Consider the following 16,158-nt stretch of genomic DNA (forward strand, 5'->3'; position numbering starts at 1 on the left):
GCCAGCACGCCTTTGGCTTAGGTTTTTACTAGGAGGACCGAAGTACGGTGTCCAGGAATGGAACCCGTTATACTGCATCCTGCCTTATATTACCTTAACCTGTAAAGGCCAACTCAAATTGCCTGAAAATCCACGCTGTGCAGTGAGTGAGCTGGGCGGTGCACACACTCTGTACACAGGCATTAAATAAAGTAAATAATGCTGACTGTGTGTGTGCGCCCAGCCAGCTTGCCCAGCTTTCTTAAATCATTCAGGCACACTTAATCTAATGGAACGTGTTATGACTTCAACAGCTTCTGAATAAAAGTTGGAGGAAAGAAAAATCTGAAACGTGGCACCAACTAAAATCCCCATACAGTTATTTAAGGCAGCTGAAGCACTTCCACGGAAACTGGGCTCTGTTGGAGAAATAGCCACTCCTCTTACAGAATGAAACCTCACTGTTTTTTTTTTTTTTCTTTTTTCTTTTTAAAAAATTTCCTTCTTTTATTTTTAGATTTTGGATGAGAATGGGACTCCACATCAATTTTTAGGCTATTTCTTCCTTGTTCTGCTTGCTCAGAACAGTCCTTTTTATCTTGCTTCTGCCCCTGGTGGTGTCATGTTGGGAGAGTCACTTGACTTCTCCTGGCTTTGCTTTCTTCATTTGGGTGTTTGTGCTGGCCGATCTTTGTGGTACCTTCCAGCTGTTAACATTCTTTTGATTTCATGATTTCTCTCCCTTATTATTACAGAAAGCACAAGTGTTGTGCCTTAAGCCTAAGATAGGAAAGTATTTATTGATCAAGGTGAAAATCCTCTACTTTCCACATTCCAGGGCTCTGAGTTTGGGCTCAGAGAGTTACAGTGGCTTTTAGGCAGTTTTTGTGTGAAGGGTGGTTTTGGATTTCTTTTCTGTTTTTCTGTAGACCTTATTTGGACGTCTGGCCATTTGATCTTGGTAGAGAATACTGTGTCTTGACACACACCAATGCCTTAACCCTTGGCATGTTTCGGAAGCCCACAGGCAGGGTCCTGAGGTTGCCTGAGTCACCATTAATGAACCAAACTGCCTGCCATGCTCCAGTGGTTGCCTTTTGGCACTTGGCAGGAAAATCCTTTTCGTGTTAGTTTCAAGGTTGTCAGATATCATTATCCCCAAGTATTAAAAATTTCAAAGAAAGGAGGCACTGTGTTTGATTTATAGAATAATTATCTAGCTTTAGGTCTAACTTGGCTTTGGCAATGGTTTTGCAAGCACTCGAAAATTAAATCCATTTTTTATGGCACTACAAGGTATTATCTCACAGCAAATGATAATTAAACACCTGTGAAATCAATTAGCCCTTTAAGCAGGGAAAAAATGTTTTCCAATTATGTTTTCGCACCTCAAAAACTTTTATAATTCCAAAACCAGCGCTCGTGGAGAGGGGTATGGTCAATCGGCGTTACTGAGTCCACTTCCCATTAAGATCATCCCTAAATTTTGCTTTGACTTAATCCTGAGGAAGGCAGTTTGTGGTACCCTCTCCCTTCCAGAGCGGATGCAGTCACCTTTGGAGCTGACTCTTAGCAGCTATCTATCTGACACACAGCTGAGCTGTCAGCTCCTCTGCAAAGGAGGTTACCACTTTGTGTTTTGATGCCAAGTTTTACTTGACAGTTTATTTAAAAGCCAAGATTCCTTAATGGAAACCAAGCAACAAGACGTTCCATGTGACAGAATTGCTCTCTCTTTAAGGGCCCTGTAGCCAAGAGTTCTGAGCCATCTTCATTCCAAATTCATCACCTGAAAACAGAGTGGTTAATAGCTGAAAACTAACACAGTGGAAAACTGGGAATCATGGCAGGTCTTTCAGCCCCACAGGATCATGTGTGTTTCATCTCTGGCTTTGGTAACAAATTAGCTATTCCAGATGCTTCTTTTGGAAAATGATCTGCACATCTGAAGAATTGAATGGATTTGGGAGAGAGGACATAACAATTTGAGACTCAAAAAGAAGAAAAAGAAACAGGCCTTTGACATCCTCTACATTATGCCTCGTATGTACAAAGGCCATTCCAAAAATATGCTTGCTTAATCCTTATTGATACTCATATGTGCTTTAATTTGCGTAATACTCTCATCTATACTGTTTCATTACATCCTCAGTAGACTTCATTATTAGGTAGGCAAGACTAGTATGTTTGTCCCATTTTATATATAAGCATGGATTCAGAACCAGAGTATAACTTGCTTAAAATCAAACAGTGACAAAGTTAAGACCAGAACCTATATTTTCTAGGTGTTACTTTATGTAGGCTTCATCCTATCACTCTACATAAACATCTCTTAAAGACATTCCTTTTTTAAAAAAAAAAATTTCTAAAGACATTTTTAATGGGATCTTGCTTTCATAGCAGATGGCATTTGGAGAAGTTGATGAATCTTAATGTTAACCAGAGACATCAGGCTGATATTGCATAAAGCAAAGATGAGAGAGAACTTGTCTTATATCCTTTTAGAAACTTGTCCTACAGATTTACCCTTGTGAATGTGGCCAGCGTTTTTGGACACTTTATGACCTCACAGGCATTATTCGCTGAGGCATAAGGAGATCTGGCATTCATTCAACAACTATTTCTTAAAAAATGACTATGGTCCAAGCACAAGTCTAGCGGCTGGGGTCACAGCAGTGAATAGGAACAGTTGGCCAGAAAGACAAATATGTGCGTGAATTCAGACAGTGGTAAATCCTAGGACAGAGACGAAATGGGGAATTGGGACAGTGAGTGCTGGGAACACAGCAGCTGCTTCTCAAGGGGAACAGTGCTGAGCAGAGCTGGCTGGAGGAGAGGCAGAGGTGACTCAGTGTCACAGCCTCTTTCTCCCAGGGCACTGTTGTGGTTCTGCCAAAGGAAATGGCAGAATCTAGACTTACGGGCTTTCCCAACCTCCAGTGACCAGACCCCTCTGATGTGGTCAGTAAGCCATGTGTGGCATCAATTGCTCATCATAACAGATTTTGATGTCTCATGGAGGCACATACGCACCCGTACAATTATATACTCACATACCCAGGTGAGAGAGATGAAACTTTCCATAGACAACTAGCTTCATGCAGCTTGCATATTATGTTGGCGTCCTGTAAATTTTGAGGATGGGCCATCGCTGCCCATGCAAATTTCTGAGGTCTCATTTGCTTGTTCAGTGCAGAAGCCCCAGAGGTGAGCTGGCCCTGACTGGCCAAGTCAGAAGGTGGAGCCCAGGAATGGTAAAGGTGGGAAAGGAGACGGGAAATGAGGGTAGCTGAAACCAGCATCATTTCCTTAGCTGTGTGTAATTGGATTCTCGAGGTATTTTGTAATCACTTAAGTGCAAGGAGCAGATGAAGGGCTCCAGCACTGACCGAGAAGGCAGGGTATGTGAGGTTCGCCACTGGACGGCCCCTACGCAGTGTCTACTCTGGTGACGAGAACAGCCCAGCAGGAATTCCAGACATCCTCCTAATCCCAGTGCTGACGGAGGCTGGCTGTGCAGGGAAGAACGTCTTGGCTCAAGAAGGGAAGGGGTCAGAACATTGGGGTGAGCCCAGTTTTCTTTGGGGAATGAGGAGTCTTCGCCTTTGCACCGATGCAGTGTTTATCATGGCAGAAGCCGGGAAGAGGTTCTCCAGTTTTATTTTCTTTGGCTCAGATGTGGAGGAAAGCCAGGAGACAGTTCAGTTTGAATAGCGCTGTGCATACATTTAACTTGATTTGCAAATAATGCTGTTTAGCAGGGCTGGTGAAACACACATTCCCCGCCCCCCCACCCTTCATCAGTGTGCAGAGAGGACAGAACTTTTAACAAGATGCCAGGCCTTTGGAAATAAAGACAGAGAAGGGATACAAAATGTACAGAAGGAAGACACTATATATAAAAGACACTCTTTTCCATTCTCTAAGTCAGTTGTGCTCAGCCTAAACACAGGAGTGAACATCATACTAGGAAGGACTGGCGTAATCAAGAGTCAGACGTATTGTTATGAGCTAAGCAGAGGTGGTTGTAACAAAGGGCTCATGTCTCTTCTTTGTGTCTCTGTTGTTTCTACAGCCCCTCCCGCCCCCCTGCAAACCAGTGGATACTGAGTACTTTTCATCTATTTCATACCTATGTTTTGAGTGGCTCCTGCAGGCCAGGCCCTGGGGGTAGGTGTTGGTTCAACAGAAAGTAGGACCGTGGTCCTCCCTCCTGGAGCCCAGTGGAAGGGAAACAAGAAAATGGGCAACTGGATGCAGAGGGAGAAGTAGACAGGGAATCCTGGGTGCCATGTGAGCAGCAAGAGGGCCTCTGGGTGAGACTTAGGGATCGGGGAAGGTTTCCTCCGGGGTGGAAGGGAAGAAGGGTGTGTGGGGAAGTACCCTGTCCACAGGCTGCTCCCTGGGACTCGGCCTGTCCCCGAGGAGTCACCATTGAGGCTTGACACCCCACGCTTCTGGCCCCGCAGCCTCAGTCCACACTTCCTGGCCCCGCTGCGCTTGGCTGGCTTGTCTTCGTGGCGCAGAGCCTGGTGAAAGGTTAATGGTAAGATAATGACCTTGAGCTTCCCAGTTGCCCTTGGGTCTGTCCCAGACATTTAGCTCCCGCAGTCAGGACCTCGGTGTGCCTCTTGTGGACCCATTTATCCATCTGAGGTCACAGCTGCTGCTGGCTCCTTAATTGTCACTCCCTCCCCTTTCCCCCCCTGTACCCAGAGAGCCCCTTATTTAGCACTTTCAGAAATGCTTTATTTCCAGCCAGAGAATCTAGACCCACACGTCCTGGAATTGCATTTATCTCAGAGCACTTTGAAATTTGGTATCGCCGAGCAGAAAAGCCGGTGCTCCAAAACCTCGCCTCCTTCCGATAGCTTCCTGAGGCTCGCGGCCCCTGGCGCAATATATCCGAGACCTTTCATTTTCCCCTTTTGTGGGGAAGCTACTCCTTCCTTCGAGGCAGCTCTGGGAGACAACAGAGCCCTTCTTGTACAAGCCCCACGAAGTACAACTCTGCTCCTCGACTTCATCACCTGTAACATGGGGCCATTTCATGTGTGGTTGTAGAGAGAAAGGGCAGGAATGAACACGGATTGTTGCCCCACCCGTGGGAAACATGTAATCAGTGGGGGGATGATTATTATAATTGTTATCATCAATGGCTGTCCTATTTTTGTCACTTGCTTTTACATATTAGCCATTGAGTTGCTATGTAATGGGCGGGAACCGACATGGTCTTCTCTATGGTGTACCTGGTACATGTTCAGTTCATTAATATGTGCAGGGGAGGGTTACCACCTGGTCCAGGTTTACAGTTCTTAGCTGTCAGTGGATGTGTAGGGTAGAGATGGGGTGAGGGAGTTTAGACTTGATATGGGATTATGATCCAGTGTGTTCAGATGCAGGGTTTGATTCCAAGGATTCAGCCGACTCTTTCTTCTTCCCTGTGAAAAGCAGGTATAACCATATCCACCTCCTGGGGTGGCTGTGAGGCTTAAATGAGATAATGTGTGCGAAAGAGTCAGTACCTCCCCTGGGGCCTCCCGCCCCAGCCAGAGCCCACACACTCTTCCTCCCTCCCTTCCCGATGTTGAAATGGATTTTAAATGGGCATAAAAAGAAGATGGTCTTAAGTGGAAAGCCAGGAAGTGTGAAAGGGTGGACAGCTTGGGATCGGCAGGGTCATTCAGAGGAGCACCACAAAGAAATCATTTCCTAATCCTTGGCCTGACCGGCTCCAGGGGTTCGAGCAGCCGGCAGTGCTCAGGGCAGAGTGGCCTGTGTTAGGCATCTCACCATCTCCAAATAGCGAGGGCCTTCCCGCTGGGAGCTACTGAGTCCCTGAGGCTGCAGTCACTCTGGTCACCAGTACCACACACTAGATAATCCATCTGCATTTCCCTGACTCCGGAACATAGAGTAGCTCATTCGTGGGCACAGACGCTGTATGAGCAGGTGGCGTGAAGAAACTGAGGCTCAGTGAATCCCGTGAATTCACAGAGACCACTGGGGCCTGTACTTTTCTGTGTAGACAACAAATAGAATGGTGGCCAATGGACCCATTTTCCAGCTAAAAGATTGGCTCCCACTCATGGTTTTCTCAGTTCAAATCTGTGCCTTGGGCCAGTTTCATTTTATTACATGCTATGGATTTTGGGGTTTTCTCAAAAATAATTGAACTTTTAAGCATCTAGTCTGTGATAGTCCAAGAAAGGGCCTAAGGCAACATAGATATTAAATAACAGAGCACCATCTTGGACTGACCTCCTGGTGTGACATGGGGTGGAGTTTTGAGTAGGGGAGAAAGAGTCCTTTTAAATGGTAGCCTTTTGTTGTCAATGCTTGAAAGTAGGTGAAAGGTTTAGGACTTCACCGTGTAAGAAACATAACTTTCAGACACTCCATTTGTGTGGGCTGCCGAGGAGACGGTATCATGTAGGACAGAGCAAAGGCCCTTTAGAATCAGAAAGCCTGGAGCTGGAGCCCTGGTGGCTCCACAGCTGTGACCTACGTTGGCAAGGTTATCGGGCTGTGCGAACTTCATATCTGCCTGTGAAGTTGGCTTATATCAAGTCCTCAGCGTTCCTTTGGTGACATGTCACTCTTCTTCTTGAGCCCTTCAGGGACTCACGACCACATGCACAGGGTCATGTCTGAGGTCCAGGAGATCCTCCTGGGGGGACCCTGCCTGTACCAGCAGCCTCATCTCTCCTCCCCGTCTGGTGCACCCCGGCCTCTGGGCAGTGTGTCTCACCTTGGTGTCTCTGTTCCTGCTCTGCTACCTCTACCCCCAGAGACGCCTGTCGCCTCCTCTCAGCTCTTTGCCGGACTGACTCTTGCTCTTCCTTTAATATTAGCTCAGAATCTCCCGTCCTCCAAGAGGCATCCCTGCTTCTCACGTTCCCCACCGAAGCCAAGCTGTGCCTGCTTTTTTCTCTTCTCTACATAACTCCCAGCCCTTGCCTCCATCCTCCCATTTCCCTCAACGAATGACGATCCTTTGATAACACATCTGCCTTCTCCCTGGACCATCAGTTCCTTGAACAGTATTTGACACGTGGTACTAGGCATTACTAGGCATTAGGCATTCAACTAATGTTTGTTGAATGAATGAAAGAAAGCACAGAGGAGGTGCCAAGGAAGCTATTTTATTTCCCTTATCCCAGAGCACTTTGTGCAGCTACAACAGTCAGAAGTTGTTTTTGCGTTCTTTGTTTTTTTTTTTCAGGGATGTGATTCTAACCTGGGGGTAAGCAAAGAAGATTGAGTACTTATGAGGATGGGAGCTGAGAGGGAGCATATCAGCTGTAGATGTTCACTTTGTAAATCAATACGTGAGACACACTGTAGCGGCATCAGGGGGACACTAGAATTGTGTGGCTACAGGGAGGAGGGCCTGGCTCACGTCTTCTCTATCCTCTTTGATTAGCAGAAAGCAGGCTCACGTGGAACTGAGCCTACCAGGGAATTGTGGGAAGCACAGCTGGACCTGTGGGCACACTGCACCAGCATCATTCCTGGCTATGGAGCGTTTGATAATAAGGCAAAATCCTTTCAATTAGAAACTGCTGTTGTGGTTCACAGCTTCTGTTTTCATTTTATTTTCAAGGGTCTGCTCTACACGGCTCCCTGGCTCTGTCTCGGGAATCCGTTCCTCTTCCGTTTGTTTGTTACGTTTTTGAAATGTTTGTATTCCTCTTGAACCGCTGTAGTTTATACAAAAATTTACGATCACGCAGTGCCTTGCAGTTTCTGCTGTACGCACGCGATCTCATTTAATCTTCACATCTTTGAGGCCCAGAGAAGCTAAACAGTCTGCACAAGGGCACACAGAAAGTGGTAGATCCAGAAGCCAAGTTCTTCATCCCAGGTTTTCCTACGTAAACCGGCTGTATTTTCCGTTATATTCGGTCACCTCCCTTCCAATCATAGCTACCATTTATGGATTGCTTATAATGTGCCCAGGCTTAGTTAAAATGTATCATTTCATCCTCACAGTAGAAGTATTATCCCCATTTTGCCAACCAGGAAACTAAGATCTAGACAAATGAAAAACTTTCCCAAGGGCTTCCCTGGTGACGCAGTGGTTGAGAGTCCGCCTGCCGATGCAGGGGACACGGGTTCGTGCCCCGGTCCGGGAAGATCCCACATGCCGTGGAGCGGCCGGGCCCGTGAGCCATGGCCGCTGAGCCTGCGCGTCCGGAGCCTGTGCTCCGCAGCGGGAGAGACCACAGTGGTGAGAGGCCCGCGTACTGCAAAAAAAAAAAAAAAAAAACAACTTTCCCAAGAACATTCAGCTTGTGAATAGCCAAGGTGAAATTGGAACCCAGGTTTGGCTGGGTCTAAAGCTGCTTAACAACTAAGCTTTTAATCGTTAGGCTCTTAACCACCGTGCCAGTGGTTCTCAAAATTTAGGGCGCATCTTAATTATCTGGAGGGCTTGTTAAAACAGAATCCTGGGCCCTTCCCGCAGGGTTTCTGATTCAGCAGGCCTGGGTGAGGCTGAGAATGTACATTTCTACCAATTTCCCAGAGGATGCTACTAGTTGGAAGAGTGTACTTTGAGGACCCCAGCACTAATGCCACATCGCCCTCCACCCATATGCTGGTTGCACTGAATTGCTCCCAGCCCCCCCAAAAAAAAAGTTTCATATGAAGGGGAAGGGCTTCAATTATGTATTATTGTATGGCCCATTTTAAATGGGGTGTGTCCCAGACATTATTCACTGCAACTTTAAGGTTGTTGTAGTGAATTATTTCGGCCGTAGAACGGGTTTGGTTTCTAGGTTAAATACAGGGTCATGTTATTTTTATTGCATTTTTCATTGAAGCAGTTTATGGAAACTGTTCTGTCTTCTGTGTCATCACCTATACAGCAGGGGACTTAAGGGCCATCTGAAAAGGGTACCAAAACCGTTATTAATAAAGCTGAAAGTTCTCTGAGATTAGTTGCCTCCCTCGTCTACTTACCTTCTTGCTTAGATCTCATATGTTCGTTATTTCTTGTTTTTAAGAAGTTTATGATTTTGATGTGATCTATATTTCTAAGCTTAAGTCATAGGGAAGAATTAGTCTCTAAAAAGACTGTCCCCCTCACTTGACCTGTCGTCTCCACATCTTGTTCCCCAGTCCCTATCCACTGGTTGCCACCAACCTGTTCTCCATCTCTGTAATTATGTCATTTCATGAACACTATATAAATGGACTAATTCAGAATATGTCCTTTTGGGATTGGCTTTTTCACTTAGGATAATTTTCTTGAGGTTGTTGTGTGTATCAGTAGTTCATTTCCTTTTATTGCTAAGAAGTATTTTAACCTATACATGCACCACAGTTGGCTGAATGATTCACCCACTGAAGGATATTTGGATGGTTTCCAGTTTGGGACTATTAAGGAGAAAGCTGCTGTGAACATTCATGGACAAGTTTCTGCGTGAAAACAAGTTTTCATTTCTCTGGGATAGATGCCCGAGAGTGCAATTGCTGGGTGCTAAGCCCATTTTTAGTTCTAAAAGAAACTGCCAAAGCATTTTCCAACGCGGCCGCCCCAGTTTACCATCCCACCAGCAGTACACGAGTGTTCCAGTGTCTCTGCAGCCACATCTGCACCTGTTGTCATGTGTCCTCTTGATTATAGCCGTCCTACTCGCTGTAAAGTGATATTTCCTTGTTTTGATTTGCATTTCCCTAAAGACTAATGGTTAAGTATCTTTTCATGTGCTTATTGGCACTTTGTATATTTTCTTCGGAACAATGTCTATTCACATCCTTTGCCTGTTTTTATAAATTTATTTATTTATTTATTTTGACTGCATTGGGTCTTTGTTGCCGTGTGCGGACTTTTCTCTAGTCGCGGTGAGCGGGGGCTACTCTTGGTTGCAGTGCACGGGCTTCTCATTGTGGTGGCTTCTCTTGTTGTGGAGCATGGGCTCTAGGCACGTGGTCTCAGTAGTTGTGGCTCGCGGGCTCTAGAGCACAGGTTCAGTAATTGTGGCGCACGGGCTTAGTTGTTCTGCGGCATGTGGGATCTTCCTGGACCAGGGCTCGAACCCGTGTTCCCTGCATTGGCAGGCGGATTCTTAACCACTGTGCCACCAGGGAAGCCCCCGTTTGCCTGTTTTTAAGTTGGATTATTTGTCTTTTGATTGTTGGGTTGTAAGAGTTCTTTACCTTTTCTGGATAAAAGTCCCTTGTCAGATTTATGATTTGCAAATACTTTCTCTCTTCTATAGGTTGTATTTTCACTTGCTCGATGGGAGCTGGGGGTAGAGGGAGCCCGGTCTTCTCAGCTGTACTCGCCTACGTTAGAACTTCTATTAGGTAGAGCTGTTGGGGGTTGGTGATGGAGCAGATCTCGGCTCAGATGCTCCAGACGTTCTCAGTTCTTGCTGAGATTTGGTAGATTTTCTTGAACGAATGTTTTTCCATTTGTCATCATGACCTTAGGACAATTTCCAGAAACTTTCAATGATGCTCTTATAATTTGTACCAGTTAAATTGTTGTTTTGGTGGGAAGAGTGTCCTCAGAATTCCCTAGTGTGTCATTCTGGAAGGCCAGGCTTCCACAGTGTACTTAATACAAATGCCCTCAGGAGATGTTACACCTGAAGTCCTCATCAGTCTTTTCTAGTTATCCAATGAGTCTTTGGTAGACCTAGCAGCTGAAGAAGCATTTTCTCTACACAACATCTGCAAGACTAGAACAGTGCCTGGAACATAGTATTTCTTAAAAGAATGATTGAATAAATGAACAAGTTTAAGCACCTAGAAGGAGGTAGACATGGGGCATGGGAGAACATCAGAGAGCTGAGTGGGAGGGTACCAAATACATACGTGGCCCAATTAGAAAGATTGTCCCCTTTGCAGGCATCATTACTTCTTCAATTGTAGTACACAGTAATTCATAGGCTCACTGTCACTAGAGCCCAAGAATGAGGCTGGTCCATGGGTTGAGCATGATTAGAAATCCAAAAATCATTGTTTCAGGTTATGAGTGATTATGTTTCTGTACGTCTTTGTGTGTCAATATAAAAACACACATTACACATTGTGTACACGAGCAGATTTCTGTAGACACATATACACACATACATACAGTGGTTATGGAAACTTTTGGAGCAGTGGGATACTCTCAAAGGGACATTCTTCTTTCTTACCTAAAAATGATAACATAAAGAATAATGGAATGTTCAAAGCCATCTTTAGTCATCTTGCCCAACTGACTCATTTTGCAGATGAGGAAACTGAGGCCCAGAGAGCCCATCGTTTTGTTCTTAATCTCACAGCTTACCTAGTGGGTTCCTGATTCCAGCAGGAATGATTGTCCCTCATCTTCTGTTACCTATTACGTGAATGAACACAAGTTTCAATCATGAAGCTTTATTCACTACATCAGCAAATCTTCCTACACAACCCCTTAAAAATCAATAGCTTGAATAGCTGTCATTTGAATTTTTCCTACAAGTTTTCTGCCTTTCCTCTTGCCCACTCCTTCCCTGAAGTAAATTTTGCAACTGGCAACTTTGAAACTTTTTACAATCCGGCACATTAATAGGGTTTTACATTGTAGCAGCCTGATGGTAAGGAGGCGGGGCCTTCTGTTCCAGCCCCTCAGGGGTTTCGATTCTGGGCATTTATTAAACTTTGCTGTAGCCTCAAGTATATTTGACCTTTTTATATTAAAAAAAAGTTTCAGTTTAAACTTTATACATATATATTGTGTGTATGTACATAGTTCACTCTTCTCCACTGATGAGGTAGATATTCAGACATTATCAACAGTTGAACTTGAAGATACTTGTCAATTATTTCCCTATGTTTGGTAAGGAAGAGAAGCCATTGCTATCATAATTTATTATTATTTTCATCTAGCTAGATTTGAACCCTCTTAAAAATCTTTTCTACTTGGAGGTCTATTTTGCAGTTTAATTAATGTAGCAAGGGTTTTCTTTTTTTTCTTTTTCTTTTTTTTTTTTTAAATTTTACTCTCAATGGAGATAATCCATTCACAGTGACCTTTCCTTGTGCAAATTAATTGTACACGCTTGTTTAAGTAAATGGTCCTTTGCATGACGTCTCTTCTTAATGATGGGCTTATAATCGAAAATTGGCTTATTCCCATATGCCTAGTTTGTGTGAGAATATAAAAATAGATGTGGACTTGAAAAATATAAATGTATATATCAGTATCCCCAAAAGAGGAGGGAAGAATCCAATGCCTTCAGGCTATGATTAAATTAGACTATTAGAGTCAGAAAGTGCTGGTGACATATGCTACTGTCAAAGTCACCTGTCTGCTGAGCCTGGGAGGCTCTTGAAAAAGGAGAGTGATTTCATCCTGGCTCTGAGAAACTGGGCCTTCACAGGACCTGAGCCATCTCCAGTTTCCCAAGTTTTCTTAAGCTCCAAATGAAATTTCAGCTGTGTGTTTAGGAACGTATTTGTGGAAATCATTTTTATTTTTATTTATTTATTTTTAAAAGATTTCTAGTTTAATTAATTAATTAATTTGGCCATGCTGTGTGGCCTGCGGGATCTTAGTTCCCTGACCAGAGATTGAACTCGTGTACCCTACATTGGGAGTGCAGAGTCTTAAGCACTGGACTGCCAGGGAAGTCCCTGGAAATCATTTTTAAAGTGCTAGCCCTGAATAAAATGAGAGGCTTGTTACCTTTCCTGCACTTCACCGGTATAAAGAGACAGGTGACATTCATATTACATTTTGCATTTTTTCAAGTGTAGAAACAGTGTGATACAACTAAATGGTGTTTGAGGAAGAAATCATCTCTTCTGCTGCCCAGGTTCCCACAGGCCCCACCGTTTTTTGTTTTTTTTTCCTGTTATTCCTCTTTCCCCATTTCTTGGGCTGGCTCCTTCTCTCTCACCTCCATGCCAACCATTCTTATACAGGAGTGTTTGTCTGGGGTAACAAAATGTTCTTGGTTAAAAGTAGAAACTCCAGCTTGAAGAAGAAACTAAATGTTTTGTGCTTAGAATGGAGGTTTCCTGAGTAGGTTTTAGTAGCATGGGTTTGTGGGGTAGGAAACAAGAACAGCCTTCGTTTTATTGAATGACATGGCATTAAAAAAGAACAACTAGCGGTGAGTATTTTTTAAGCTTATGGGGGCAACCTATTTTCATCTGAGACAAAAATCTGATTTGGGAAGCAAAGGCTGGGCAAGCCAAAATTTTGCTGGGACCATCAGACTTGTCTTTTATGTACTGTTTGCAAAAGGCCGTAATTGCTTTGTCCAGTGTGATGGTTCACATTTCTTCTCCTTCATGCAACAACCCTGCCCACCTCCCGCCCTGGAAAAGTGAGGCTTGCCTGTGTATCGCCCGAGTTGCTCTGGGTAATCTCTGGTAGGTGTGCACCCACCCCAGGTGTGCTGACTCACCCCTCCCCCGACCCTCTCCCCTGCCCCATTCCTAACGCGCCTTTACTTGCTCATGGCTCTTCCTCTTTTTCTAGGTATGATTATCGGGAAATGCTGCACAATGCCACTTTCTGTCTGGTTCCTCGTGGTCGCAGGCTTGGGTCTTTCAGGTTCCTGGAGGCTCTGCAGGTAAGAGACCCTGATCCTCCCCAGAATAGGGCTGAGGACTCAACGTCAGACTGGGGCGGAGTTTAACCGTAGCACTTCTCCTGGGGTCTAAGCCGAACGTGTGGTTTGCCTTAAACACCTGAAATCTGTTTTCCCAAGAAAATCTGCAACATTTTTATGAGTTGAGGTGGGCGGGCGGAGGGAGGATTTACTCCCTGCCTTTGGACATGAGGAGATCCGATGGGACTCTCAAGGGAGGGTGGGTTCTTCAGAGACGTGTTTACAAACAGAGGGCAGATCTGCTTGCCCACCAGGCAGCCGACCTGGGCTCCACGTTGACTCAGCCCTCCTCCTGGAAGCCAGTCTCAAGAGCAATGAAAATGGCTGATGGGTGGTATTTCCCAAAAGCAAAATCGTCGGTTCTGTCCCCATCTCAGTCGTCACTCAGTGCCTCTAAATGCTGAGCGTGATACCCTGCAAGGTAGAGGCACGCACTCAGCCCAGCTCCTCCCAGGCTCTGAAGTTCAGAGGTCCTGGAGCTGCTGGGTCTCTGCTATTAATCTTCACTTTGCAGAAATGCCTTCACCTGCTGAGACAGTTCTCCACACTTCCCACCTGGAAGTTGCAACCAGCCTTGCTTGTTGGCTAGAAAGCACGCTCTCCACCTCTCTCAGCTCCTGGATGCCTTGCTACTGTGTCCTTTCTTCCTCTGTGCTCTGCCCCGGCTGAATCTGTGCTTTTGTCGCAGTGCTTCTTAATTGCCGTCATTCTGTTGTGTCCTCTGACAGGAGAGCTTCCTTCTCTTGAAAGTCTTTTCTGGCACATTCTATGAACCATACCATTCCTGACATTCCCCTAGCCTCTTGGGATGTTGCATGGAGCAAATTGTTCTCTGCTTTGGATTCTGAGTTATTTGCAACCAGAATTTTGTCATTAGCGTGGTGTTTCTTGGCTCTTAGGTCGCTGTGTGGGTAGTAAATTGGTACGACAGTGGTTGGGATCCCTCCACACTGAAGGGAACAAAGTTCAGATGTTTACATGGCTAGGGAAAGGTGAGCACCCTGTAACAGTTTAGTCCACAAAATGCTTTATCAGGAAGGCCGAACTGTTCTTTGTTGCTCAGGACATTGGGGTGAACCACTTTGCAAGTGGGCTATGGCAGTTACACTGACAAGGCTGTTCATGTTCAAGGTGGCTTTTACGCTAGGATTTTACTGGTGAACGATTTTGTTACGTCAATAAACCTTCTTCAACGGAGGCCAGTTGCCTGCATAGAGGTAAGGTCAGCCAAACCATGTACAAGAATAGAAATGGGGTTTTCGCATTCTAGGGCAAGACTTGCAAATAGCAAAATCTCAGCTGGATACAGACAGACTTCATGTGACTTGATACTTCATAAAAAGCCTTCATGTGACTTGATAATTCATAAAAAGCCCACTTTTCTTCTGACCTCAGCAGTCCAGGATTCATGCAGAATTTGTACCTCTGATTGGAAGGGTTCCTGCTGCCATATTCCTCACACTCACGAAGTCCCCTTCTTTGCACAGGCCGCCTGTGTCCCTGTGATGCTCAGCAATGGATGGGAGTTGCCATTCTCTGAAGTGATTAATTGGAACCAAGCTGCCGTCATAGGTGATGAGAGATTGTTACTACAGGTAAGGAAGGGGTGGTGGTGGCCTTCAACAGATCAGTGGATTATTGTTGCCCCCGTCCAGACTTTCAAAGAAGATGAATCCAAAAGATCAGCTCTGTAAAAGAAATTTTATCAGGAGAAAATTGCCTGTGTCATGGTGAATATGAAGTCATTTAACATGACATCGTTCACTTCCCAACACACAATCTGCTCAGGTCCAGGGAATATATTCAGAGAAGGAGAAGTTGCAGGTAGACCACACTGAACTCTGATACTGAGAAGAGGTGTGTATCTACCCCCCTCAATATTCAGAATGTTTAGAAATTATACCGGAGAGTTTTTGTACCATCCTGTTGCCACTTTGTACTCCTTTCCCAATTCCGTATCTGCCTTCAGATTAATTTTCAGAAAGAGAGAGGTCTCTAGGGCTGATTCTTATACTTAGTGTTATCATTGCTCAAATGATCTAGTCTGGGTACATGAGTGAGTGTTATCTTTAAGATGTATATTTAAAAGAGCAGCCTCAAATGAAAATGTATGTTTTTTTTTAAATGTATTTTTGGCCATTTAGATTTTTTTCCATTTAATTTTATTGTTGTAAGAACATGTAATATGAAATCTACTCGTTTAACAAATTTTGACGTGTACTCATTATGGTTGAGTGTAGGTACAATGTGCTACAGCAGGTCTCTAAAGCTTATTCAGCTTGCTTAACTGAAGCTTTATGCCCACTTACTAGTAATTCCTCACTTCCCATCCCCCAACCCCTGGTCACCACCATTCTACTCTTTAATTCTATGAATTTGATTATTTTAGATATCTCTTATAAGTGGACTCATGAATTATTTGTCTTTCTGTGACTGGTTTATTTCACTTAGTATAATGTCCTCAAGGTTCATCCATGTTGTCTTCTATTGCAGAATTAAGACTTACTAATTATTAAAATGTCCATATTACCCAACGTGATCCACAGATTCAAGGCAATTTCTGCCAAAATCCTAATGG

At 44.6% G+C, this 16,158-nt stretch overlaps 1 protein-coding gene across 1 annotated transcript in view; it reads left to right on the forward strand.

Annotated features, from left to right (window-relative positions):
• EXT1 (exostosin glycosyltransferase 1) overlaps window positions 1-16,158 on the forward strand; it is a 292,058-nt gene that overhangs the window by 234,676 nt on the left and 41,224 nt on the right. The window contains exons 2-3 of the mRNA XM_067711429.1: window positions 13,448-13,541; window positions 15,068-15,175. Coding sequence (XP_067567530.1) covers window positions 13,448-13,541; window positions 15,068-15,175 — 202 coding nt within the window. The remainder of the gene's footprint in view (window positions 1-13,447; window positions 13,542-15,067; window positions 15,176-16,158) is intronic.

The sequence above is a fragment of the Pseudorca crassidens genome, chromosome 17 (assembly GCF_039906515.1).
Source record: "Pseudorca crassidens isolate mPseCra1 chromosome 17, mPseCra1.hap1, whole genome shotgun sequence".
Lineage (NCBI taxonomy): Eukaryota > Metazoa > Chordata > Mammalia > Artiodactyla > Delphinidae > Pseudorca > Pseudorca crassidens.